The sequence below is a fragment of the Hylobates moloch genome, unplaced genomic scaffold (genome assembly GCF_009828535.3).
Source record: "Hylobates moloch isolate HMO894 unplaced genomic scaffold, HMol_V3 SCAFFOLD_4, whole genome shotgun sequence".
Taxonomy (NCBI): domain Eukaryota; kingdom Metazoa; phylum Chordata; class Mammalia; order Primates; family Hylobatidae; genus Hylobates; species Hylobates moloch.
Window position 1 is genome coordinate 21,727,745 of NW_026652279.1, and position 24,116 is coordinate 21,751,860.

Sequence of the window (24,116 nt, forward strand, 5' to 3'; positions counted from 1 at the left end):
AACGGCTCTCCACAAAGAATAAGCCTTCATTCCAAATGGATGCAGTCCAGTGTTTTGTTTGGAAAACTACCTGCAGAACCTGTGGGTACTGTAGAAATCTACGAAGGGAGCGTAAGCTCAGGTGTGAAATTAGGGAGAACAAGAGGTGGGAGGCTGCTAGGGAGAGTATTTATGCAGAGGAAAGAAAAGGTTCAGGAGGACTGTGCTGAGGGCAACTTGCATGCCAAAGATTGCCACGTTGTAAGCACTGGTATTATTTCTGAATGTGTCTTGCACCCAGTGGATTTTATCCTTGTGTCACTGGGAATAGCAGACTGGTAACTAATTCCAAAAGAGAGAGAGGGAAGTTTTGAATGGGCTGTTGTTTTAAAGAGCTGATGCAGATGGGGTCAACTTGCACTGATCCCCGCTAACCTGTGTGGATCATTCCCCTCCTGTAATATGGTTTCATTTTGGCTTAGAATTGCTTCCAGCAGTTCATTTTTCTCAAAAGATGAGCTTTCCTAAAAATACCTGTGTTCCAGGTGGAAATGGAACAGATGCTGAATTTGAAGGAAACAGAAAGGTTCTTGACCCAGCCAACTTAGGTCACCTTTTGAAATGTTTATCATCAGAACATTTCTTAGTTTTAGAAACTAGTGTGTAATAATAATGGTTAAAATTTATGATCAAATGGCAATTAAGTGTCTGGCATACATTTTCTCTGATCTCTACGATGGCCCTAAAAGGCTTGCATTGTCCCCATTTTGTGATGAGAATACTGAGTGAGGCTTGGTGGGATTCAGTAAAGAGGACAAGATGATGAAGCCGGTAGGTAGGCGACCCAAGACCACATCTAGAAGACACTGTGAAAATGAAGACACATTACCTGGGAAAGAGGACCCACTGGCACCTGGTAGCATCTTGCCCCAAGGAAAGGAGACACTCTAGGAAGAGTGCCTTCAAAACCCTTCTGAAGAACACTCTTATCATCAGGGTTTTACCATCCATCAGATTCAATACTGAATTTCTTCTCAGTTATTTTACTTCCCTTTCACCAGTCTATGTTTGGGAGATGGGTTGGGATAACACTTTGCTGACTGCCTAGGATGAAGCCTGTTGCCCTTCACCATTATTGTATTGTGGTAACAGTGCTTTCAGAGTTGCACAGGTGAATGAATTTGGGAAGGTGGCCCTGCCAGACTATTCTAGAACCTTCTATTCAGCTTTACCATGTTCCCCCCTAGCATGTCACATTTGGAATGGTAACCTCTCCCAGCCTCATTTGTGACTATACAGTTAATCCAAATGTGGATTTGAACACTATCTCTGCCACTTAATAAATGTGTGGTTTAAAAAACATTATTAAGCAAAGTTTCAAATGTATACAGAAGTGGAGAAAGGGTATAACAAATCGCTTTCCTACCCACCATCCAACTAGCTATGCAAGGGTGACCAAATTTTTTAATCACTTTGAGTCAATTTCTTCTTTAAAAGTGGGATAACAATGTTCTTTTTAGGGAATGTTTATAAAAATTGATTACATTATGATTAATGTCTAACAAGAATAGCTAATAACTCCATGTGTGCTACAGTGTATCAGGTACTGTGCAATGGAGTTCCTGTGAGGTGCAGGTACCATTTAATCCTTATTCTACAAAGGAGTAGACCGAGGCTCACTGATATTAAATAACACATTCAAGTTCACAAAACCACAAACCACCCAAATCCAGCATTTAAATTCAATCTTCTTTTACTCCAAAGCCTTAAAGAGGACTTTCGCAGATTATAAAGGGCCTATGCAAATTCCCTCCCTCCCCGACCGTATTTTCTTTGAAGATATTTCAGCTTTTGACGTACTCTCACCCTAAGCAAATACCCATGAATTCCTTAAAGAAAGGGAAAAAAAAGCATTTTAAAGAAGCCAAAAAGGCCAGCAAAGCAAAGGCAGAGTGGATGGGCTGTTTGAACCCCTTGGCTCATTTCATGAAGCCTCAGGGTGTGTACTCAGGGATTTGCTTATTTCTGTGGTTCTTGTATTAACTGGCGACATTTGTTCTGCATAACTGCAGTGGGATAGAACACATTGTTTCCTCTTTGTGATCAATCTTTCTTCTCAATTCACAGCACGCTGCAGACTTGGAAAAGAAGCAGAATGAGACAGAAAACAGGAAATTGCTGGGGACCGTAATCCAGTATGGCAATGTGATCCAGGTAGGTCAAGGCGGCTCTTCCCTTCTGAAGCTGAAGCGTTACGAAGAACACAGCTGAGGAAGCAAACACCTAAGACAGGGTTTGGACACCTTTACAGTAGGACTGCATGGAGGCAGCCGGTTTATTGCAAAAAGTCTAGTGTTTCTTGTTAGATGTGATAGACTCTTTGGGCTATTCTGCTGGTCATCTCTCAGTGTGAGCATCTACTTCTCTCTGTCTGTGGCTGATCATTTCACTCCAGACACTTCACATGGGAAGCTTCCTACTTGAAAAGGACCCTGGCTGTTGCAGTTCTGTTTAACTTGTAATGCTTGAAAATTCTTCCTACTTGGTGAAAATTAGCTTGCCTATAACTTTATCTACTGGCCAAAAAGAGCTGCTCCCCAGAGGTAAAATAAGAGCAATTCTGTACCTTTGGGACTTTTTAAATAAAAAATATTTATCATTTTGATACATTTTATACTTATCAAAAATATTTGATTGTTTTCATGTCTACTCTCATGGGTTGCTTATCCTTTGTGCCTTTAAATTTGGCATGGAGATAAGACACAATCCAGGAAAAGCTAATACAGGTTTTGCTCAGAAGATCTCTCTGGGTCCATGCCAGTCTTGCAGGAAGCCCAGGGCCACTTGTGGCTTTCTTGATTTGTCCAGGCACAAAGAGTAGTAGTTACCAACTATTGAGCACGTAGACCCATTTGGTGATCTTCCTTCATTATTTTCCTTTTTGAAAGTTTTTGCCTACTATGTAAACATTAGTAATTACACAGGAGTCCTTCCCCTTTCTCTTGCTATTAGGTATAGAGCAGGGCTAATCAGGAAGATGGGAACACTAGTAAAAGATTGGTAAAAGCAACCTTTTGGGGTTAAATGGGTTCTTTACATTGGGCCTTTTGAAATAGTGAAAGTAGCTTCCAAAATCTGCTTGAAGATTAGATCCTGCCAGTCCCACTCATCCACTTCCTCCTCCTTAAGTTCCATCCTCTTCAGAATGGACACGTGTCCAGGTGGGCTCCAAGTTCAGTGTCAGCTTTATTACTAGGCCAGGCCAGCACCCTGAAATTCAGAGTACAAGACTTCCTGATTTGGTTATGTTGGGGAATATGGCTTGCCATGAAGATGAAAGGTGCAGAGGCTAAGGACATAAACTTTTAAATGCATTCCGATTTAGGTTTTGTAACTCACTGTGAGATTTGGGGCTAGAAATCTTGCCATGTGTCACTTTGCTCACCAGCAAAATGGAAATGGTAATGGCATCTGTTCTTTAGGATGGTTGAGAGGTACCTGTCCCAGAATAAGCTATGGATACGCCATGATTAATCTTAGTTATTATTACTTCCCCCAGCCCTGGATCTTGGGGCCTACGTGTAGGTGACTTTCGTTTATAAACAAACTGAATCTGGCACCTAGACAGATGTGTGCAGGACCAGAGGCTACTCACCAGGGGAACAGTTGAAGGGTTGGGAAGATGTTGCCTTCTCCTTATTTATTTTAAGGGTCATCGGGGCTTATGGATCAGACAGGTTATTCTTCTACCTCCAACAGTGCTGTTCAGGGATTTGGAGGACCTCGTAACAGTTCTAGCAGCTGTATCTGTTACCATGTGAAAAGGAGGATAATCGCAATTAGCATTGGAGTCTCATGCTGGTTGTACCATTTCTCAAGGGATTGGGCAGTCTTTCATATTCCCTTCCGCTTTCTCTTATAGCCTGTTGAGTTGGAAAGCCTTGGCCAACTCTTTCTGGTCTAGACTGACTATCAGATATGTTATATCCCGTCTAGGTCTTCAGTCTTTCCGTATTCCTCATGTAATTATTACCCCAAAATCAAGTATAAAGTACTTGGAAATTCAAGCCATTTTTTCCAAATGAAATGACAATCCCCTAAAGGGGTTGCATTGTATTTTATTTAATTTTTTTAGAGACGGCGTCTTGCTCTGTCACCCAAGCTAGAGTACGGTGGTGTGATTTCGGCTCACTGTAGCCTGCAACTCCTGGGCTCAGGTGATCCCCGCACCTCAACCTCCTGAGTCGCAGGGACTCCAGGTGTGTACCCCCACACTTGGTTAATTTTAAATATTTTGTAGAGACAAGATCTCCGTGTGTTGCCCAGGCTTGTCTCAAACTCCTGGGCTCAAGCAGTCCTTCTGCCTCTGCCTCCCGAAGTGCTGGGATTACAGACATAAGCCACTTCACCTGGCCCTGCGTTGTTTTTTAAACTGTTGCCTGTGCTCAGAGTGGCCTTCCTCAGCTCCACCTTTGTGTCAGCGCATGCCACACTGCAGTTCCTTAGCCTGTTCACACAGGGTTAGGCCCATCCCACTGACAGATGGCAGGTTATGATGGCACAGTTGACCTGAGCAACATCCATCTTGTCCAAGGCTATGCCGAAAAATAAAACATGATAGTTTTTCTTGTATTCTTCCCTCTCTTTCTGCTCCCTTTTCTCTTCTCCCTTTTCTAGTCATCTGCAGCCATAGGCACTTTGTGATTCCTAGCTTCACCAGCAGCTCAGTGGTGGGAGGAATGTTTGCTACATAGTTGGTATGATTGAGAGAAGGAATGGTAGAAAATTCAGATTTGCTGACACTCACTTTATTCTCTTGGTGGGTTTTTAGCTCCTGCATTTGAAAAGTAATAAATACCTAACAGTGAATAAGAGGCTTCCTGCTCTGTTGGAGAAGAATGCCATGAGAGTCACATTGGACGAGGCTGGAAATGAAGGGTCCTGGTTTTATATTCAGCCATTCTACAAGCTGCGATCCATTGGAGACAGTGTAAGTGCGGATTCTCCACCTAGAAAGTGTTCCGTGCCGTGCCTCCAAGCATGACTGTATATTGAGTCAAGGAGGAGACGTTGAAAGTTGGAACCAGAGGCTTGTCCTGTATAAAGAGAAGGGAATTGCTATGGAAACTAGTGTTTGGGAAACAGGGAACTGTGGAGAGAAGTGTGACCTAAATACTGTCCTGTGTTTTTCCTCCTGGATGTCTGAAAACATTGTATGAACAGCCCATTGCCTTAGGAACTTTACCACAAAAACAGCTATCCCGTGTTAATGTCCTGGAGAGGGTCCCTGTCATTCCAGATCCATTAGTGGAATAGAAATATCTTTTCTATTTTGGAAATAAAGTTAATAAAGGATAGAGGATGGAAAAGAAATAACCATAGTAGGGAAGGAGAGTAGAATTTGGGATCAGCCTCATTTGTTCCTGTGTAGAGAAGCAGGCAGGCTCCCCATCGTGTTCAGCAATGCAGTGGGTCTGGAGTAGGGCCCACTCCTGAGGGTTCTCTAGTATATAAAGCCACAGGAAACCTTTTCAGGGGGACTTAGAGCAGTCCTGATAATTGTTGGCTAAATTAGCCATTACGTGGGCGTATACTTAACAGTGACTGTGGTTAAATGCTATCAGCTGTATTTTTGAAATTGTTAATGATTCTAAAGTAGCTGCTTTTTATTGAAAAATATGCCTCAAACAGCATGAAATAGTCTCAGAATGCTCAACCAGCCTTAACTTTAAAACTGGTTTTGGCACTTTTTAATAGTGCCATTTAAATTTACAAGCTTTGGGAAGTTTAAATATGTTTGTGTATTTGTGTGTATATGATAGGGAACGTACCAGAAACATCTAGTACCAGACCATTCCCTCATAGTTGGTAAATAATTGATCCTTGACAGTGAACAGAAAGAAAAGCCCAGTAAAACTTAGGTTTCACCAAAAGTGTTGGATTTATCGAATGAACTTATATTGATTTGGAGTTAGAGAAAATTCAATGTATATGCTCCTCAAATGTGATAAGCTTGAAAATAGATAGTTTTTCATGTTAGGAAACCATCTTTTCTAACCAAAAATAAAAAACAAGTGTGCCTTGTTCTGAATTTCATTTTCAGCACATTCTTTGGTTTCCTATCCTTTAAACGAATCTGTGTGTGGCCATGGCTTAGTTGAGAAGATGAGATGGACTTGAATTTAAAATAGTATTTCACAAACAATAGGTGTAGACCCATTTGTGGGCCATGAAATCAATTTAGTGGCTTGTGACTATCCTTTTTGAAAGTGGGATAGAACAGAAAGATCAGACTGCGTTACACCACATAATGATACGTATTTTTTTTTGGGGGGGGTAACTTTTGTTTTAGTTACATATATATATAGTATTATAATTATACAAACATGCATATAAGTCTAATTGGCTTTATATATGACTGGATCATAGAAAATGTATTTCCGAATGTTATAGTAAAAATATGAAAGTAATTGTTTTAGAAACATAAAGTTATGGCTTTGTCAAAGATAAAGATGTACTCAGACTCTATCTTGTTTCTTCTTAAATTTAGTTAAAACTTATTTGTATAGGTACCTTAAACTGGACAGTTTTTTTTTTTTTTTTTTTCCTGCTCTTAACTGGCTTTGAAACATCTCTGTATAATCAGTGACACTCGAGGAACAACATTCAGCTTAGCCTTGTAAACATGACCCCCTCTGCACCGGGTCAGGTTTTAAAGAAGGCGTGGTGTGGCTACATCTTTATACTTGCTGGGGATAGGCCTTGCCTTCTTCAACACAGACTCATATGTCTTCTAGAACTGCCCAGTGGTCAATCCGCAGTCCTTATCAGTTTTGTGCAAAGCTCTATTGCTCCTTTCCTTTCCAGGTGGTCATAGGTGACAAAGTTGTTCTGAACCCCGTCAATGCTGGTCAGCCCCTGCATGCTAGCAGCCATCAGCTGGTAGATAACCCAGGCTGCAATGAGGTAAGGATATTGAGTTCTGCGTGTGGGTGTGGTTATCCTGCAGGAGTGGGTCTGGCAGGCACCAGTGCATGCGTGTGCTGAGAGTGACTTCAGCAGTGACTTGGGGCAGGGTGCCCATTCTGCAGGTGAAGAAACAGGCCCAGGGTCAAGGCTGCCATGTAAGGTTGTACAACTCTGTGCAGTGGGTAGTAGATGTGGGCTGATACTCACTCTAGTGCTCAGTTTGCTAAGCCTCGCATCACTGAGGGATTGTTTTTTCATTGGTGAAGCCAGAGATGACCCCTTTTACTAATATTTTTCTGGCCATAGGTGCACCTTTTTCTAGTTTGTCTCCATATACAGGGTGCCTCTTTCTAATTGTTCAAAAAGGAACACTGCAGATTATCAGCAGCCCTGCAAGAGTGATAGCTTGCTTTTGGCAATGCATCTACTTATCCTCTAAATTAGCAATTATAGGATACAAGAATGTTACTTCCTTGTGACATAAATATTTGTCTGATGGGTAAGGACATAAACTCTTCAGTGGGATAGATGTGGATTCACATCCTGTCTGCCATTCCAAGCCCTGTGACGGCAGGTTGGTTACCCGGTCTCCCTGCATATCAGTTTCCTTAACTCTGAAATGGGGGTGGTGGTCAGACCTATTTTTTAGGATGTTGCCAAGAATTAAAGGAGATTGTGCATGTTAGCACCTAAACCTAGTGCCTGGCATAGATTTAGTGCACAAACAATGGCTGCTGTTGTTAACAGTGATCATTAACATTTTCGAGTGTATACACTGGACTCATTTTTTTTCCCTTTATAGCTCATCCCATTTTATAAGTACTTATTTTCATCAGGCCTTTCTGGCTACAGAACAAGAGACTTGGAGGAAAATGAAAATATCATTCCGGAAAGGCAGGAGGGTTGGTTCCATTAGTCATGGTTGGAATGTGCATAGTGATTGGTGCAAATGAACCTTTTATTGCCAAACTCTGCCAACAGGCCAGTTGATTTTGCAGGTGCTGTGATTTTAGTGGCGTCAATCTTTAGGGTTTTTAGTCTCAAGTACAGCCTTGCTTCCTAGGCTGCAGTGAGAAATTTTGGGGCTGGATGACACAGTTGTTGTGAGGGGTACGTGAAAAAATAACTCTAATCTGTTTTTCAGGTCAATTCTGTCAACTGCAATACAAGCTGGAAAATAGTCCTTTTCATGAAATGGAGTGATAACAAAGACGACATATTAAAGGGGGTGAGTTTGATGCTTTATGGGCTGAGCATTACTTGGCTCTTCTTGGGGGCAGCAGTCTAATTCTCTTTTTAAATTCTTTTTTCCTTTATTCTTTCTTGTGTTGACTTTCAGGGTGACGTGGTGAGGCTGTTTCATGCTGAGCAGGAGAAGTTTCTCACCTGTGACGAACACAGGAAGAAGCAGCATGTCTTCCTGAGAACCACGGGCCGGCAGTCGGCCACATCTGCCACTAGTTCAAAAGCCCTGTGGGAGGTGGAGGTAAGGGTAGGATGGAGAAAGGGCTCATGGGTTTATAGGATATAAGCCTATATATAGGCTGTCTCTATATATATTCTACAAATATACATACATACATATACCTATATATGTCTATACACCTATATACACACACCTACACACACACACACACACACACACACACAGAGAATACATGTGTGTGTATATATATAAGTCACAAACAGGTACTTATACCCACCCTATTCCAAAAATGGGTTGGGGATGGCTTAGTGAAGTAAGTGCATCATAGCATGTCATGGTGCTGGATATTTGTGCAGAGGGAAAGAATAAGTATTTTGGAAACATTCAAAAATGAAATTAGAAATATCTTTCTCTGAGCCATCTAATCCCTTCTATTGTTTTCTTTCCCTTGCTCATTTATCTGTCACAACAATATTTAACCAGGTGTCTACCTGACACGATACATAGGTGATGCCCACATTGGTGATGGGGCAGAAATGAGAAGATATACACCCAGATAACTGGAACACACAAGGGGATGGTGAAGGTGATAAGAGGCATATTCCACATGCTCTGGAGGTTTCAGTGAGAGAGGGTGAATGTCTGGTTGGGTGAAGAATTAAGGAAGACTTCCTGAGGGAGATAGCATCTGATCTGGTACCTACAGGATGATTTATATTTCAGAAGGAAGAGATGAATGGAGTAGGTTACTTCATGTAAAAGAATGGTGCAGAATGTGGAAACATGAAGCAACGTGGGATAAAACTCAGTAACTTGTTTGGTGAAGGGCATGGGATAGGCATGGAAAATTAAACAGAAACTGTTTTTGGAGACCAGAGCCTGAAGGGCCATATATCCAGGCTATAGGGAGTTGGGATTTAATTTATGGGCAGGGGAGAAATTTGGAAAGTTGTTTGAGGAAGGGAATAACATAATCAGTGTGCAACTTAAAGAAGCTAGAAGATTCTGCCTACAGCATGTAGTTTATTGTGAGGAGAGTCTAGAATTGCAGGGCAAAGAGGGAAATGATCTGAATGCTTGGTGAAAGAGGTAATGAGAGCTTCAACTAACATGGAGCTCTTTCTTCACCTCAAGCCTTCCTTTCTGTGTAATTGCAGCATGAATTAGAATTCTAATTCAAATTTCTAATTTGAATAGATACATTTTGCTTTCTCTGCTTGCCTTCTCTTTTCCTCCTCTCTAGCTTCAATTGTTTCATGTTGTTACTGAGGTCTAGCCTGTTTATAGTAAAGTGCCCAAGTCAAGAGTATACAACTCAATGAATTTTCACATATACATTAAGCCATGTAACCAGCACCTAGAACAAGAAATAGAATGATAGCAGCACCCAGAGGGTCCCTTGAGCCTCTCTTTCCAGACAGTGTTTCCTTTTTCCTCCCGGAGACTTCTGTCTCCATAAATTAATATTGCCTGTTCTTGAACTTTGTATAAATGGAGTCATAGAGTATACAGTCTTTATGTTGTTTTTTTTACTCAGCATAATTATTTTGAGATTAATATATATTCTTGCATGTATCAGATTAATTTATTCCTTTATATTACTGCATAATACTCCATCATATGGATACACCACAATTTGTTAATCTATTCACCTGTTGATGGACATTTGAGTTGTTACCAATTTCTGGCTATTTCAAATAAAGCTTATAGGGATATTTGTACACAAGTTTCTGTATGGATGTAACTTTTCTTCATTTCTCTTGATTAAATAAATACCTAGCAGTGGATTGGCTGGATCATATGGTAGCCATGGTATGGTATGGTATGGAGTGGTATGGTATGGTATGGTATGGTATGGCATGGTATATATTCAACTTTATAAGAAATTGCTAAACTGTTCTTCGAAGTGATTGGACCATTTTACATTCCCACAAGTAATGTGTGAGAGTTCTAGTTCTTCCATATCCTTACCAACACTTGGTATAGTCAGTCTTTTCAATGTTAGTCGTTCCAGTAGGTACATAGTGAAATTTCAATGTGGGTTGGATTTGCATCCCCTGTTTGATTTAGTAGGTGTGTAGTGAAATTTCATTGTGGGTTTCGTTAACGACATTGAGCATTTTTCTCATGCGCTTATTTGCCATCTGTGTAGCTTCTCTGGTGAAATGTTTGTTCAGATATTTTGCCCATTTAAAAAAATTGTCTTACCACTCATTTTAACATGGATATTATAAGAATCAAGTTCAGCCGGACATGGTGGCTTATGCCTGTAATCCCAACACTTCGGGAGGCCGAGGTGGGTGGATCACCTGAGGTCAGGAGTTCGAAACCAGCCTGACCAACATGGAGAAACCCTTAAAAAATACAAAATTAGCCAAGCATGGTGGCACATGCCTGTAATCCCAGCTACTCGGGAGGCTGAGGCAGAAGAATCACTTGAATCCAGGAGGCGGAGGTTGCGGTGAGCTGAGATTGCACCATTGCACTCCAGCCTGGGCAACAAGAGTGAAACTCCATCTCAAAAAAAAAAAAAAAAAAAGAAGTTCATCTTGGGCATTGTATAGAAAAGTCTCCACAGTTATGATAAAAAGGAATCTATATAAAGTTTTTGTTAATTCCCACCCTCTATCCATTTTCCCCTTTCTTCTTCCTCTCTACATGCATTTGCCCTTTAGTTACTGTATGTGTCTACACAGGGACCTGTCAATCCTACTAGATTATAAACTCCTTGAGAGACATCAGAATGAAATATCAGTTGTCAGATTCTTTTAACAATTACATCTTCAGAGTTTTTGCTTTAACATCTAAAAAAAGGTTCATTTTCTCATTTTTAGCTCATTAAATACTCTGGGGAAGACAGATCACTCATTTGCCTATGACCTTTTAGAAAAATTGTTTTGGCCAGGTGTGGTGACTCATGTCTGTAATTCCAGCACTTTGGGAGGCCGAGGTGGGCAGTTCACTGAAGGTCAGGAATTCGAGACCAGCCTGGTCAACATGGCGAAACCCTATCTCTACTAAAAATACAAAAATTAGCCAGGCATGATTGCACACATCTATAATCCCAGCTACTTGGGAGGCTGAGGCACAAGAATCACTTGAACCTGGGAGGTGGAGGTTGCAGTGAGCCAAGATTGCACCACTGCTTTCCAGCCTGGGTGACAGAGCAAGACCCTGTCTCAGAAAAGAAAAGTTGTTTTGTTAAAATACTGTATATATGCTTAATCTAAATTTGCATTGACTATGTTTTAGTGTATTTATAAATAGTGAACTCAGTTTCTGAAATAAAACTTTTTGTTTGCAAAAGAAAAACCTGCAAAAAACAAAATTGCTTGAGAGCCAGAATTTGGTCTGGAACTTTGTCACTGAAGATTGATGCCCCCATGGTCCCCACCACAGAGTTTTTTACGTTCAGAACAGTCTCTCAGAATCACTTCTCATGTGTAATTTGGATACTGGTACAAAAAAAAATAGAGACTTTCTCATCTTTCAGAGTTAGTTTAAAGTAATAATGCAAACTACGTAAACATAGAAAATCAAGAAAACAAGGGAAGAAGTGAAGTGTTGTTTCACTAATTTAATGTGCCTACTTCCATTGAGCTGTTTTTCTATGACCAGGATATTTTTGCATAGTTGATACCATTTTATAAACAATTTTTCACCTTGTTCTCCTGAATTTCATAGGAAGACATTGAGTATTTCTTTCTCTCATTTTTAAAAATGGATTCTGGAAAGTCAAGTGCCCCTCAAAATAAAAGAGGGAAGACAACACCATGTATTTTATATTTGTAGTAATGAGCCAGGGTTTACATTATATGTCTGTAGCTTATGAATCACCCCCAAATAAATACTGTGCTCATTAGCAGTCACTCCCTATTTCCCCTTCAATATCCTCCTGTTCTCCTGCCCTTGGTAGCTAATCTACTTCCTATCTCTATAGATTTGCCAGTACTGAATGTTTCATATAAACAGAATCCTACCATATGTGGTCCTTCATATCTGACTTTTTTCACCTAGGATGATGTCTTAGTCCAAATCGGGCTGCTATTATAAAATATCATAAACTGGGTTGCTTATAAATATCAGAAATGTATTTCTTACAGTTCTGGAGGCTGGAAATCTAAGATAAAGGCACTGGCAGATTCAGTGTCTGGTGAGGGCACTCTTCCTGGTTCATCTGCTGTGTCCTCACATGGCAGAAAGAGAGGGGACTTTCTGGGATCTGTTTTATAAGGGCACTGTTCTTATTCATAAAGACTTGGCTTCAGGACCTAATCACCTCCCAAAGGTGAAGTATAATGTAAACGATTTCCTAATACTATAACCTTACAGGGTAGGTTTCAACCTATGAATAATGAGAGGACACACACATTTAGACCATACCAGATAACATGTTCAAAGTGAATTCATATTGCCACATGTATCAGTACTTCATTTCTTTTTATTGCCAAGTAATGTTCCATTGTATGGATGTACCATATTTTATTTACCCATTTATCATTTAATAGCATTTGGATTGTTTCCACATTTTGGCTCCTGTGAATAAGTCATCTGCTGCTATGAACATTCATATACAACTTTTTATGTGGATGTATGTTCTGAAGGCTCTTGGGAGCGGACTTCTGGGTCATGTAGTAATTCTATTTTTGACCTTTTGAGGAACTGCCATACTGCCTTCCACAGTGAGTGGCTACACCATTTTATATTCTCACCAGTAGTGTGTCAGGGTCCCAGTTCTCCATGTGGCCTTCATTTTGAAGGACTTTTTGTTGGATATAGAATTCTAGGTAGATAGTTTTTTACGTTCTTTAAAGATTTTGATCCATTGTCTTTTGGCTTGCATTGTTTGTGATTATTCAATGGGTTAAAAAAAAGTTCCTTGTATATAGTGTCTGCCATGCATCCTCCCCCCACCTCAGCTGCTGTAAAGATTTTTCTTTTTTATTTCTCGTTTACATTAATCTGCTTAAGATATGCCTTTGTGTGTGTGTGTGTGTGTGTGTGTGTGTGTGTGTGTCTGTTGTGTCTGTGTGTTTACCTTGCTGGAGTTCGTTGAGTTTCTTGAATCTATGGGTATGTGTCAAAATGGGAAAACTTTGAGTCATTATGTTTATGAGTCAAATGTTTCTCCTGCCCTGACCAACCCATGCAGACATGTGCTGGGTCATTTGATATTGTCTGACAGGTCCTGCATTCATGGGTCACATTTTTCTGATTCTTTGTCTAGTCTTTTATTTACTGAACATTGTAATACAAGTTTGTTGAGTATGTGGAGTCTGTTGTTCCTTTAAACAGTACTGAATTTTCTTTTGTTATAAACTAAAGTGACCTGTGGATCCCTTTGCTCCTTTGAAGGCTTATTTTCAAGCTTTATTCAGCCAGGTGTTGTGTAGAGTTAATTTTGGGGCCAGGTTAACTCCCCTTCCAAGATGGGACCCCTTTGATGTGTCTACTAATGCACAGGGTGTTCCACATGATCCCTCTGCTTTGGGTTTTCAGAATCAGGACTCCTCCCAGCCCTATGTGAGCTCTGGGAAAGTTCAGCTTTCAGACTCCTTGTTTTTCTTCATTTGGCTTCATAGGGTCTTGCCTTATGCATATGCACTCTGATGCTCAGCCAAAAACTCAAGGGAGCGTCCTGTGCAGACTTCCAGAGCTTTTTCTGTGTGTAGTTCTGTATGCATTAGTACTCCATCCCCACAAATTCTAGCTGCCTCAGTCTCCCTAAACTTTGATCTGTCTCCTTAACTCCTTAACTCCATGAGCTTAGTGCCCTCAGCTTGGATTCTTCCTCCCCATGCTGCCATCCAGAGAGAACTCCCGGGTAGAAAATCAAAGCAATAGCCAAGCTGGCCTTGTTTGTATCCCTATTCTCAGAGATCACCATTGTGCACCACCAGTTGTCCAACATGTGAACACAGTTGTTTGGGATATTTTATCCAGTTTTCTAGTTGTCTATGGCAATTTCATCTATTCTCTGCAGCGTCTGATTGTTTATGGTACCAACTACCACTGCTAGTTAACTCTATCATGGCCAGAAGCTGATGTGACATTTCTGATACATTGGCCCAGGCTCTGAGTTTCACATTTCAGAGCACAGGCCTGCTTGTATGTTCCAGCACATGAGTACGTGCGTAGATTGCTTTGACGGTTCTTCATGAAAGTCCTTTTTATTGGCTGTGCTTTTTGTAGATAAATTTCAGAATCTGCTACTTCATTATGGCTAAGGCAAATAACCTGAAAACCACTGAAGTTTTTATTCCAACCATTGAATGTTAACTAGGAGACTCGATGCCTTCTTTGGAGAGACATTGTTTACTTTTGAGTTTGGATGTTACATGTGACACTGGCAGTGGGTTTGTTGAAGATGCTGATTTTTTTTTTCTAGCTTATAAATATCACTCCTGAACTATGACTTTTGATACCTCCGATTTAATGTCTTCCTGGCGTAGGTTGACATTTCATTGACTCCTGTTGATCATTCTTGCAGGTGGTCCAGCATGACCCGTGTCGGGGTGGAGCTGGGTATTGGAACAGCCTTTTCCGTTTCAAGCACCTGGCTACGGGGCATTACTTGGCAGCAGAGGTAAGTAGAAACTCCTGTGGTTTTCTCTTTCAAGGCTGACGCACCTCACCACCTTTTCTCATTCCTCTGTAGCCATCGTGTACTAAAAGGCTTAGGGAAATACACTCAGTCACCTTGCTTTTCCTCCTGTTTTTCTGTTTCCTTCAGCCTCATTTCCCTAGAAGAGTCAAAAAAATAATTACCACATTTTAGTAGGTGATAGGGATGCTGATCAAGATGTGGGGAGAAAGTAAGTTAGAAGATAATGCCAATCTAGGTTTTCAGTATTATTTTCCATTTTGCTCTTATATACGACCCTCCCCACGTCTTGTCTACCAGCCCCACACCTAGCATGACCGACTGAGGCTGCAGCAGAAACATGGTATGTGGAACCAGAAGCACTAAGACTTATAAGGAATTAGATAATCTTATAAAGAAATTTGACTACTCAGAGCATTAGTAGAATAGACAGTGGCTTATCTTTTACTTGTAGGAATGTCAAAAATCACACAAATTAACTTTACCTTAAATGTCTGTGAAGGGGCCAGGCACAGTGGCTCACACCTATAATCCCAGCACTTTGGGAGGCTGAGGAGTTCAATATCAGCCTAGCCAAAATGGTGAAACCCCGTCTCTACAAAAATTAGCCGGGTGTGGTGGTACACGCCTGTAGTCCCAGCTACTTGGGAGGCTGAAGCAGGAGAATCGCTTGAACACGGGAGGCAGAGGTTGCAGTGACCTGAGATTGCACCACTGCACTCCAGCTTGGGTGACAGAATGAGATTCTGTCTCAAAAAAAAAAAATGTCTATGAAGGGTTTTTGAGGAGACGAAAGACTCAATGCTGAAGGACGGGAGGAATTTACCTTTTAATTTTTGTATCAGATGAAGGAGCCATCCTACTGTGTGACATGTTGAGTTTTACTCCGATCTGCTGGGAGATGTACGATGCATATTTCTATCAGATTCTAGTCGTGCATCAAAAGACCCCCACTGTTGTCTGGGACCACCCATGAGACCGCTGAGAGATTTCCAAGGTGATGGTGGGTGTCAGCACTGCTCCTGTGCCTGAACCGAGGAAGGCTGGCTCTAAGTGTGCTCAGCCCCCCACGGTGCCTAATACATGAAGTGATGATTTTGATATATTTAAGAACTGAAGATCAAGAACTCTAAGTTCAAATTTGAGATAAAGCCGTAGGGAATTACAGACCCAGCTAATCAGCTGTGAGAGATGATTTATGTGATTTCCTGAAGACTAATGGTGGTGGCATTATCTGTTATGTTTTGAGGCTAATGTAGCTCTTGCTGGAGGCCTACATTTTTTATTTTTAGCTAAAAATAAGCAGGATTATCAGTGACTGTGTATTGATCTTTTATTCATCTCAGGCTTTTAACTATTGCTTTGCAAGTGAATTCATTGTCTTCCTCTGTCTATACTTGAGAGCCGTCTCTTGGTGACTGGTGGATGTTCCATTTGTGCTGTACCCATGTGACCTGTGTCATTGTTGTGGCATGCTGGTTTTGTGAACAGAGGGAATGGACAAGTTCTTAGCTGTTCAAGGATGTTTGCAGGCCTTGAAGTCTCCTGCAAGTGGGGCCCACTCCTTAAGAAAGCAATGGATGTTTTAATTTCCTAATGATTCTTTTTCATCAGGTAGACCCTGAATTTGAGGAAGAATGCCTGGAGTTTCAGCCCTCAGTAAGTATGGACAAGAGCCTTCTTGTCTTCATCTGGTAGGGTGCAGCCAAATGATCTGGAGCTCCATTTAAGAAACTGTCACTGTGGTTACTGAGTGCTGGGGAAGGAGAAACCTTAGGCTCCCTTAAAACACGATCATGTTCTGTGCTTCCCTTGAGAGGGACCATAGTCCTTTGTGTCTCGATTGGTCCAGGGACTGTTGTTCATGGTGGTATTTCCATGTGTAGTAACGGGGTCTCCATTTCTAAGTTGGAGAAGTTCATGGTATCACTTGGAAGACTCCTAGGGTTGGAGACAGTGATGCCCCATATAGAAGATGGCCTCTTCAAACCAATTGTCTTATTGCTATTGACCTCAATCCATGACTCACACAGCTTTTTCAGTATGTGAGGTGGATAGTGCTACTGAGGCTATGGCAGTAACACATGAGGCGTAGTGCACCTGGCGTGTGATTAGATACTCAGCTAATCCGTCCTTGATTTCTGCAAGGTCAGAAATAGGCTTTAGTGTATAGTAATGGTTTAGAATTTTAAGTGCAAAATGGATCTTTCTCTGGAGACCATATCGCCAAGTAATGCTGATATGTAGACACTTTGGACTTCAGGTGTCCACATTTATGGGTTGAAGAAGGCAGTGGCTGTGTTACATGGAAAGGGTGGGTATAAATAAGACAGTTTTCTTGTGGAGTGCTTGATTCTGGTCTAGGATTAAAACAGTTGCTCCTGTGTTTGACATGTGTGTCTACATGATGATCTCAGTAGTGGGCATGGAAGGTGGTATTGAGGGTGTTTCTTTCTTTTATAAATTTGGCAAGATTTTGAAAAAGAAATGGAGGGATTTTCTTAAGGCGCTTTAATGAAGGGAATGGGGTGAAGGGAATTCAAATTGTAATTGTCCTTGGAAAGTGGTGTGAATTCTGCTGTTATGGTTATCCTTCTAGTTACGTCTTGGTGAAATGTTGTCTTTGAAAGACACTCTAACTGAGGCCTTCCTGCTGTGGGTTTGTGGACTTGCTGGGGAGCCTCTCCTCCCTTTTGTGCTCCTTACTGGGGTACCCGAGGCTCACCTTCCTTCTTTTCATCCTTGTCACCCCTATTTCTGGAGTCCATTTTGAAAGCTTTGCTTCCGCAGTTAATATGGCTTGGAAAACCCTGACCCAGTTTAAGTCTCTGTCAGTGCATGAGGAACTCTGTGGTAAAACTTCTCTGCATCATGTTCATGTTGTTATTGTTTGAACACTTGGACTGGGAGGGACATCATGTTTCATAGGACGGTTCTTGTCCTTGCACCTTCATTTCAAGAGAAGGAGCTGCCTCTGTGTGGCCAACATCCGGTGGTCTCCATGCTGCCGTCTGTGGTGACATGGAGGAAATCTTACCTCTGAGATTAGGCAAGCTGTGGATCCTTTCAGTGAGCGCTGATGTCCAAATGAACTTTGTGCTCTGGCGGGTGGAGGGCTGCTCTCCTGGCCTCCTGGTACAGGAGGGAAGACTGGCATTTACGGTGCAGGAGGAAGAGTGCAGTTAAATACCAGACATACCATTTATGAGCTGTGTTACCTTGGACAAGTTACTTGCCCTCTCTGAGCCTCAATTCCTTCATCTATACAAGTGGCATTTTTCAAGTTCTCCAAGATCATTAGCATTTTTAGTGCCTTTGCATCCACCAGGTTGACTGGGCTGCACAGCAGTGTATAAAAGGAGTTAGGGCGGGTTTTAGGATCTTCCTGGTACAGAGGAGGAAGCAGCCGTTGAGAGTGGTCCTGACTCATCCTGCATCTCAGGCTCCCGCAGATTTCAGTGGTCTTTTGACCTTTTCGTGCTTCTTGGTGTCAGAGGCGGATATGCCAGCAGCCTTGGGTGCAGATCCAGACTGCATCGCTCTGGCTACTTCGATGTTGATTGGGGGTGGGCTGCTTGCAGAGGAGGGGTGCATGGAGAGGGGATCTTACCCGATGCCCACACGGCCAACAGCACAGATCTGCCTCTGTGGCAAGGTGTTAGTACTGGGAGGACGCCACCCCCCTCATACTCTTCTTGGTTTGGAAACTTGGGTGGAAAACCTCGAATTTTTTTGAGTTGATTGGTTTCCCTAAGAACAGCTTCAGTGCCTGTGGTTTTTGCCTGGGACCTCACTTGGCTTTGTTGTGCTCGTCCTTCTAAATTCAGGACCCTGAAGACACTTGCTTGGTGCCAGAGGGAGAAAAAGGACCACCAGAGGCTCCTGCTCCTCTGCCAGGCTTCTGCACATGCGCCTTTCTTTCCACTAGGTGGCAAGCGCCGACTGCACACAGAAAGGATGTCAGGACGCTGCCTCTCAGTCACTTTTCCAGACCCAGTGGACGTAATGCAGTTGCGATTTTCCTCTCAACTCCCACAGGTCTCTGAAACTTAACTGCCAGCCTGTAGCTGAGCCCTGTGTCTCAAACCATAGCCAGGTCAGAGTTTATTTTGCAAGTGGCATGTGGAGTGCTATGCCAGGTGGTTCAGAGAGAACAAATGTTGCTCAAAGTTCTTCTCCTAAGCTGAGGTTGTAGAAGTGTTCTGTCGCTCTCCAGGTAATTCTTCCTTTAGCGTAGATAGAATAAAGGGTCTGGGGTTTGTGCAAGTAAAGGGGCAAGTGATTAGAGGAGAAAGTGTGAGAAAGGGAAGAGATACAGGTTTTTGGATATTAAAAGAACCTTTTTAAAAAAACACACATAGAGGTTGGGGGCCGCAGCTGAACTGACAGGCTATTGCCCTGTGCTCCTGCATTTCAGGCTCTGTGGAGTTAGATTCTCCCAGGCTCTCTCCTTTGCCTTTGATTGGATTTCCGTTTCTTGATTCTTTTGTTTTCCTGGTGAAGTCTCCTTCCTGTCTGTCTGGAAAGGGGGCAGAGGTTCAGCCTAAGAAAAGCAGGCTGTAGTGACAAAGAAAATGTGCTTCCTCAGTAGATGCAGGTGGATGCTGTCATCCTGCAAGGATGTTAGACGTGGAAAATCACCCAATGTAGAGTTGCCGGGCTGAGCGTGAGCTGGCCGGTCTCTTCTGAGCAGGCTCCTTGTCTAAGCCCTCTCCTTGAATATCTGTGGGCAGATGGGCTTTGGAGCCTAGAATGTGCTTTTTTAGTTTCTCAGGAAAGTTTTCATTGTTGTTCCTCAGCCTTCGCTGTCAGAGATTTTCTTCGCTCTCAGCCAAATCCCTGATGTCTCAGGAGAGGCCCGTCTTCCCTGACCTGTCATCAGCAGCCCTCTCAATTAATGATGGACATCTTTTTCAGGGCTACGCTGACTTCTCAAATATTTCTTTTGGCTGCATTGGGGTTGCTGCTTACGAACACTTGGATTCAGGTTTATTTTGTTTAGTTTTTCTCCTGGGAAGTCGCTGTATCATATTGTGAGTAGACAGTTATCACTGTAGATGAATACAGCCACCCACAACCAAATCTGCAGGATGAGTTTCCTCAAAATACCCTCTCCCTGAGCTTCTGAGGATGGATGTACCTAGAATTTTTTTTTTTTCTTTAATACCATCTAGAGCACTCCTTCCATGGTCATCTATTAGTGTAACTCCACGTTGTTGAAAAAAAAATTTTTTTTTTTTTTTTTTGAGACAGAGCCTCACTCTGTCATCCAGGCTGAAGTGCAGTGGCACGATCTCAGCTCACTGCAACCTCTGCCACCCGGGTTCAAGTGATTCTTCTGTTTCAGCTTCCCAAGTAGCTGGGATTACAGGCGCCTGCCACCACGCCCAGCTAATTTTTGTATTTTTAGTATAGATGGGGCCTGCCACCACGCCCAGCTAATTTTTGTATTTTTAGTATAGATGGGGTTTATGTTGGTCAGGCTGGTCTTGAACTCCCGAACTGAGGTGATCTGCTTGCCTTGGCCTCCCAAAATGCTGGGATTACAGGCTTGAGCCACTGCAGCTAGCCTGGGCTAATTTTTTATATCTTTAGTAGAGACGGGGTCTCATTTTCTTGGCCAGGCTGGTCTTGAACTCCTGACCTCGTGGTCCACCTGCCTTGGCCTCCCCAAGTTCTGGGATTACAGGGGTGAGCCACCGTGCCCAGCTGGAACATTTTTATTGCAACACAAAGAGGTAGAGCATAAATATCCTTGGCTGCATGGCCAGTTGTCATCTTTTAGGACTGCTCTGTAACTGTGGTCCTTTTCCTGCCAACTGCTGACATTCACGATCCTTTCTTCTCCGTTCCTGTGGATTGTGGAATAATTGTAGAGAGTGAAGGGTTTGGCATGCGTAGTTCTTGATTTGATGACTTTACCTCCTCAGGTAGACGCTGATCAGGACGCCTCTAGAAGTAGGTTGCGGAATGCCCAAGAAAAGATGGTGTACTCCCTGGTCTCTGTGCCTGAAGGCAATGACATCTCCTCCATTTTTGAGCTAGACCCCACCACTCTCCGTGGAGGCGACAGCCTTGTCCCAAGGTATGATTTTAAAATTGTTTATCCCCAAAGAATCAGGCCTGGTATAGGTGGCCTGACCAGGTTTCTTGGAATCCAAATCATTACTGCCTTTTCTTTTAGATTTTTATAAAGGATTTGGTGAAAGGTTTGGACTGACTGCCCAGTATGGCAACTGATTTTTTTAGTGGCTCACCTCTGATAAGTTCTCAGTAATTGAATGAGAAGTGCTATATTTAGGTAAACAAGCCAAACCATAAGCCCAAGTAGCTCAATTTTCCTAGTTCCCTCTACTCCCTTCCTCCTTCCCCAAACCTTGGGAGAGCTCTTGGTTTGGGGAAAAAGGAAGGGAGTAGAGGAAACTAGGAAATTGAATGGAAGTAGAAGAAACCATTGAAAAGAAATTCTAGAAGATAAAATACCTGAAGTTCACTGTGTGCATAGTAAATTTTATTAACAAGTATTAAGACATTAAACCAGAAGTCTTTAGTTATTTTTTAAAATTTAACTTTTAGTTTTGTTGCTTAAGATTGCATTTTTTAGGGGAAATAGCTGGACTATAAATAGGGAAAAAAGCTTACTGTTAACAACAGAATCAGCAATATTAATAATAATGGCTGACATTTAATTGAGTGCTGACTGCATGCTAGGCACAAAGCTAAGTACTCTACTTGTGTTATATAATTTCATCTTTCTCAAAAAACGCAGTGAGAGATAGGTATTCCTATCACCCTTTCTTGTAGATGAAGAAACTGAGGCTCAGAGAGTTTAAGCAACATATCATAAGTCAGTGAGTCCCATAGCAGAACCCAAAATCTTAAATGTTTAAGACACATAGGGTTGTTTGGGCAATTCTGACTCTTCAATACCATGTTGGTTAATGGAAATGTCACTGTCATTTATGGATTACATGTATGGCCCTTCGTGAAGTATTGGCTGTGTTTCAACCTTTCAGAGGTAGCTACTGGTAACATTTTTTGTTTATGTAGTTTTAGACAAGTCTCTGGTCACACAGAGATGTGTGTATCATTTATTATAGATGGGATCATAAGCTATTTTAAACATTTTTTAACTGAATACTGTGTTTTATACATATCTCCAAGCAAATGAATATCAATTGTCATCGTCTTAAATACTTGTTGTAATCAGGCCTGGAGCAGTGCCTCATGCCTGTAATCCCAGCACTTTGGGAGGCCGAAGCAGGCAGATCACTTGATTGAGTCCAGGTGTTTGAGACCAACTGGACAACATGACAAAACCCCAACTCTACAAAAAATGCAAAAAAATTAACCAGGCATGGTGGCACACACCTGTAGTCCCTGCTACTTGGAAGGCTGAGGTGGGAGTATCACCTAAGCCTGGGAGGCAGAGGTTGTAGTGAGCCCAGATTGTGTCACTGCACTCCAGCCTGGGCAACAGAGCGAGACCCTGTCTCCAAAGGAAAAAAAAAAAAACCGTTGTAGTCAATTGTAATCGTCTTTAAATAACTGTAGTATCAGCTAGTTAATATTGTATTAACTGGTTCATTATTGGACTGTTTTGTTATACTGCATTAATGCAGTATATTAATATAGGTATTAATATGTAATATGTTAATATTACATTGTAACAATAATAGAATATAATGGAATTGTATTCTATTAACTAGTCCATTATTGAGATATCAGATTGTTTACAGTTTTTATTATTATACATAATGCTTTGCTGAACATCTGTTTGCCTCATTTGCACCTGTACTATCACCACTGAAGGAGGAAGAATACCTAAAAATAGGATTGGTAGGGGAACGGATAGATATATTTTATGTGTTCTACAAGGTGCTAGACTTCTTTTCAGAGTTTTACTTGATTACACTCTCACCAACAATACATAGGACTTACTTCCCTAAGCTCTTGTTGATACTGGGTTTTATCAGTCTTTAAGATCTTTGGAATATGATACAATAAAATCATATTGTTTTAACTTGTGTAACTCATATACTAACGAGGCTGAATCTATACTTTCGTGTTTCTTGGTCATTTGTATTTCATTATTAAATTACCAGTTTGTGTTCTTGTCTCATTTTCATTTCCTATATTCATATTTTTCTTATTGATTTGTAACAGCACTTTGTGTGTAGAATAATAACCTTTCAATGCAATGTGCTACTCTTTTATTTTCCCAGGCTATGGTGATGTTTTTTCAACTTTGCTTATGATGGTTCTTTTTTTTTTTTTTTGATATAGATGATATAAAATTTAAACTATGTAATGAGAGTTATCCATCTTTTATTTTTAAAATTTAGGAATCTTATATTTTGTTACATGATTCAAAAGGCTTTCCCTACCACAAGATTAGTAAATACTCATTTTTTTCCAGAAATTTTATGATATCATTTATTGTTTCACTGATCCATATGAAAATTTCAATCATTGCTATATTATCATTTCTTGTTATAAGCACTAATATATACACCATAAGTACTTCCTGTTGCTCTGTCTCACACTCTGTTTATGCTGAGACACTCATTCATGGAGTATGATCTCATGTTTAGAAGTATAACATATAACAGTAACTGTAGAGTTGTTATGAATGATTTTCTATTGTAAATGCATCAGACTGTGGCTTGGACCTGAACCATTTGCCCCTTCGTGTATATTGCCCAGTGTATGCAGTGAGAAACCACTTTGCTATTTCTATTTTGATAGATTATATTCTAGACTAGGGGCTACAGAGTAAACCTCAATATTTATTTCCCTAAAACTCTCCTTTTTTCCCTATTAGGAACTCTTATGTTCGGCTCAGACACCTATGTACTAATACCTGGGTTCACAGCACAAATATTCCTATTGACAAGGAAGAAGAAAAGCCCGTGATGCTGAAAGTAAGTCCTGGGACTTGCCTGTCTCTTTTTGGTCTTGTGTTTCCTAATGAAAGGGCTCCTTTGAAGACAGATCAGGGAGTATGAAACTGTGGAGTTTTGTTGCTTTGGCGAGAGTGTGGTCATGGCGGAACTTGAATGTGACAAAAGAATACTCTCCAAGAGACCTGAGTGGAGCAAACCCGGGGCTTTTGAAATAACTAGAACTTTTTAATTT

At 41.4% G+C, this 24,116-nt stretch overlaps 1 protein-coding gene across 10 annotated transcripts in view; it reads left to right on the top strand.

Moving 5' to 3' along the window:
• The window catches only part of ITPR1 (inositol 1,4,5-trisphosphate receptor type 1), a 363,343-nt gene that overhangs the window by 152,474 nt on the left and 186,753 nt on the right, over positions 1-24,116 (top strand). For 6 of the 10 annotated variants that reach the window (XM_058437182.1, XM_058437183.1, XM_058437190.1 and 3 more), the window contains exons 6-14: positions 2,107-2,193; positions 4,811-4,969; positions 6,847-6,945; positions 8,093-8,176; positions 8,288-8,434; positions 14,865-14,960; positions 16,593-16,637; positions 20,909-21,063; positions 23,803-23,902. In XM_058437182.1, coding sequence (XP_058293165.1) covers positions 2,107-2,193; positions 4,811-4,969; positions 6,847-6,945; positions 8,093-8,176; positions 8,288-8,434; positions 14,865-14,960; positions 16,593-16,637; positions 20,909-21,063; positions 23,803-23,902 — 972 coding nt within the window. The remainder of the gene's footprint in view (positions 1-2,106; positions 2,194-4,810; positions 4,970-6,846; positions 6,946-8,092; positions 8,177-8,287; positions 8,435-14,864; positions 14,961-16,592; positions 16,638-20,908; positions 21,064-23,802; positions 23,903-24,116) is intronic. The other 4 variants (XM_058437187.1, XM_058437188.1, XM_058437189.1 and 1 more) reach the window with 1 other exon arrangement.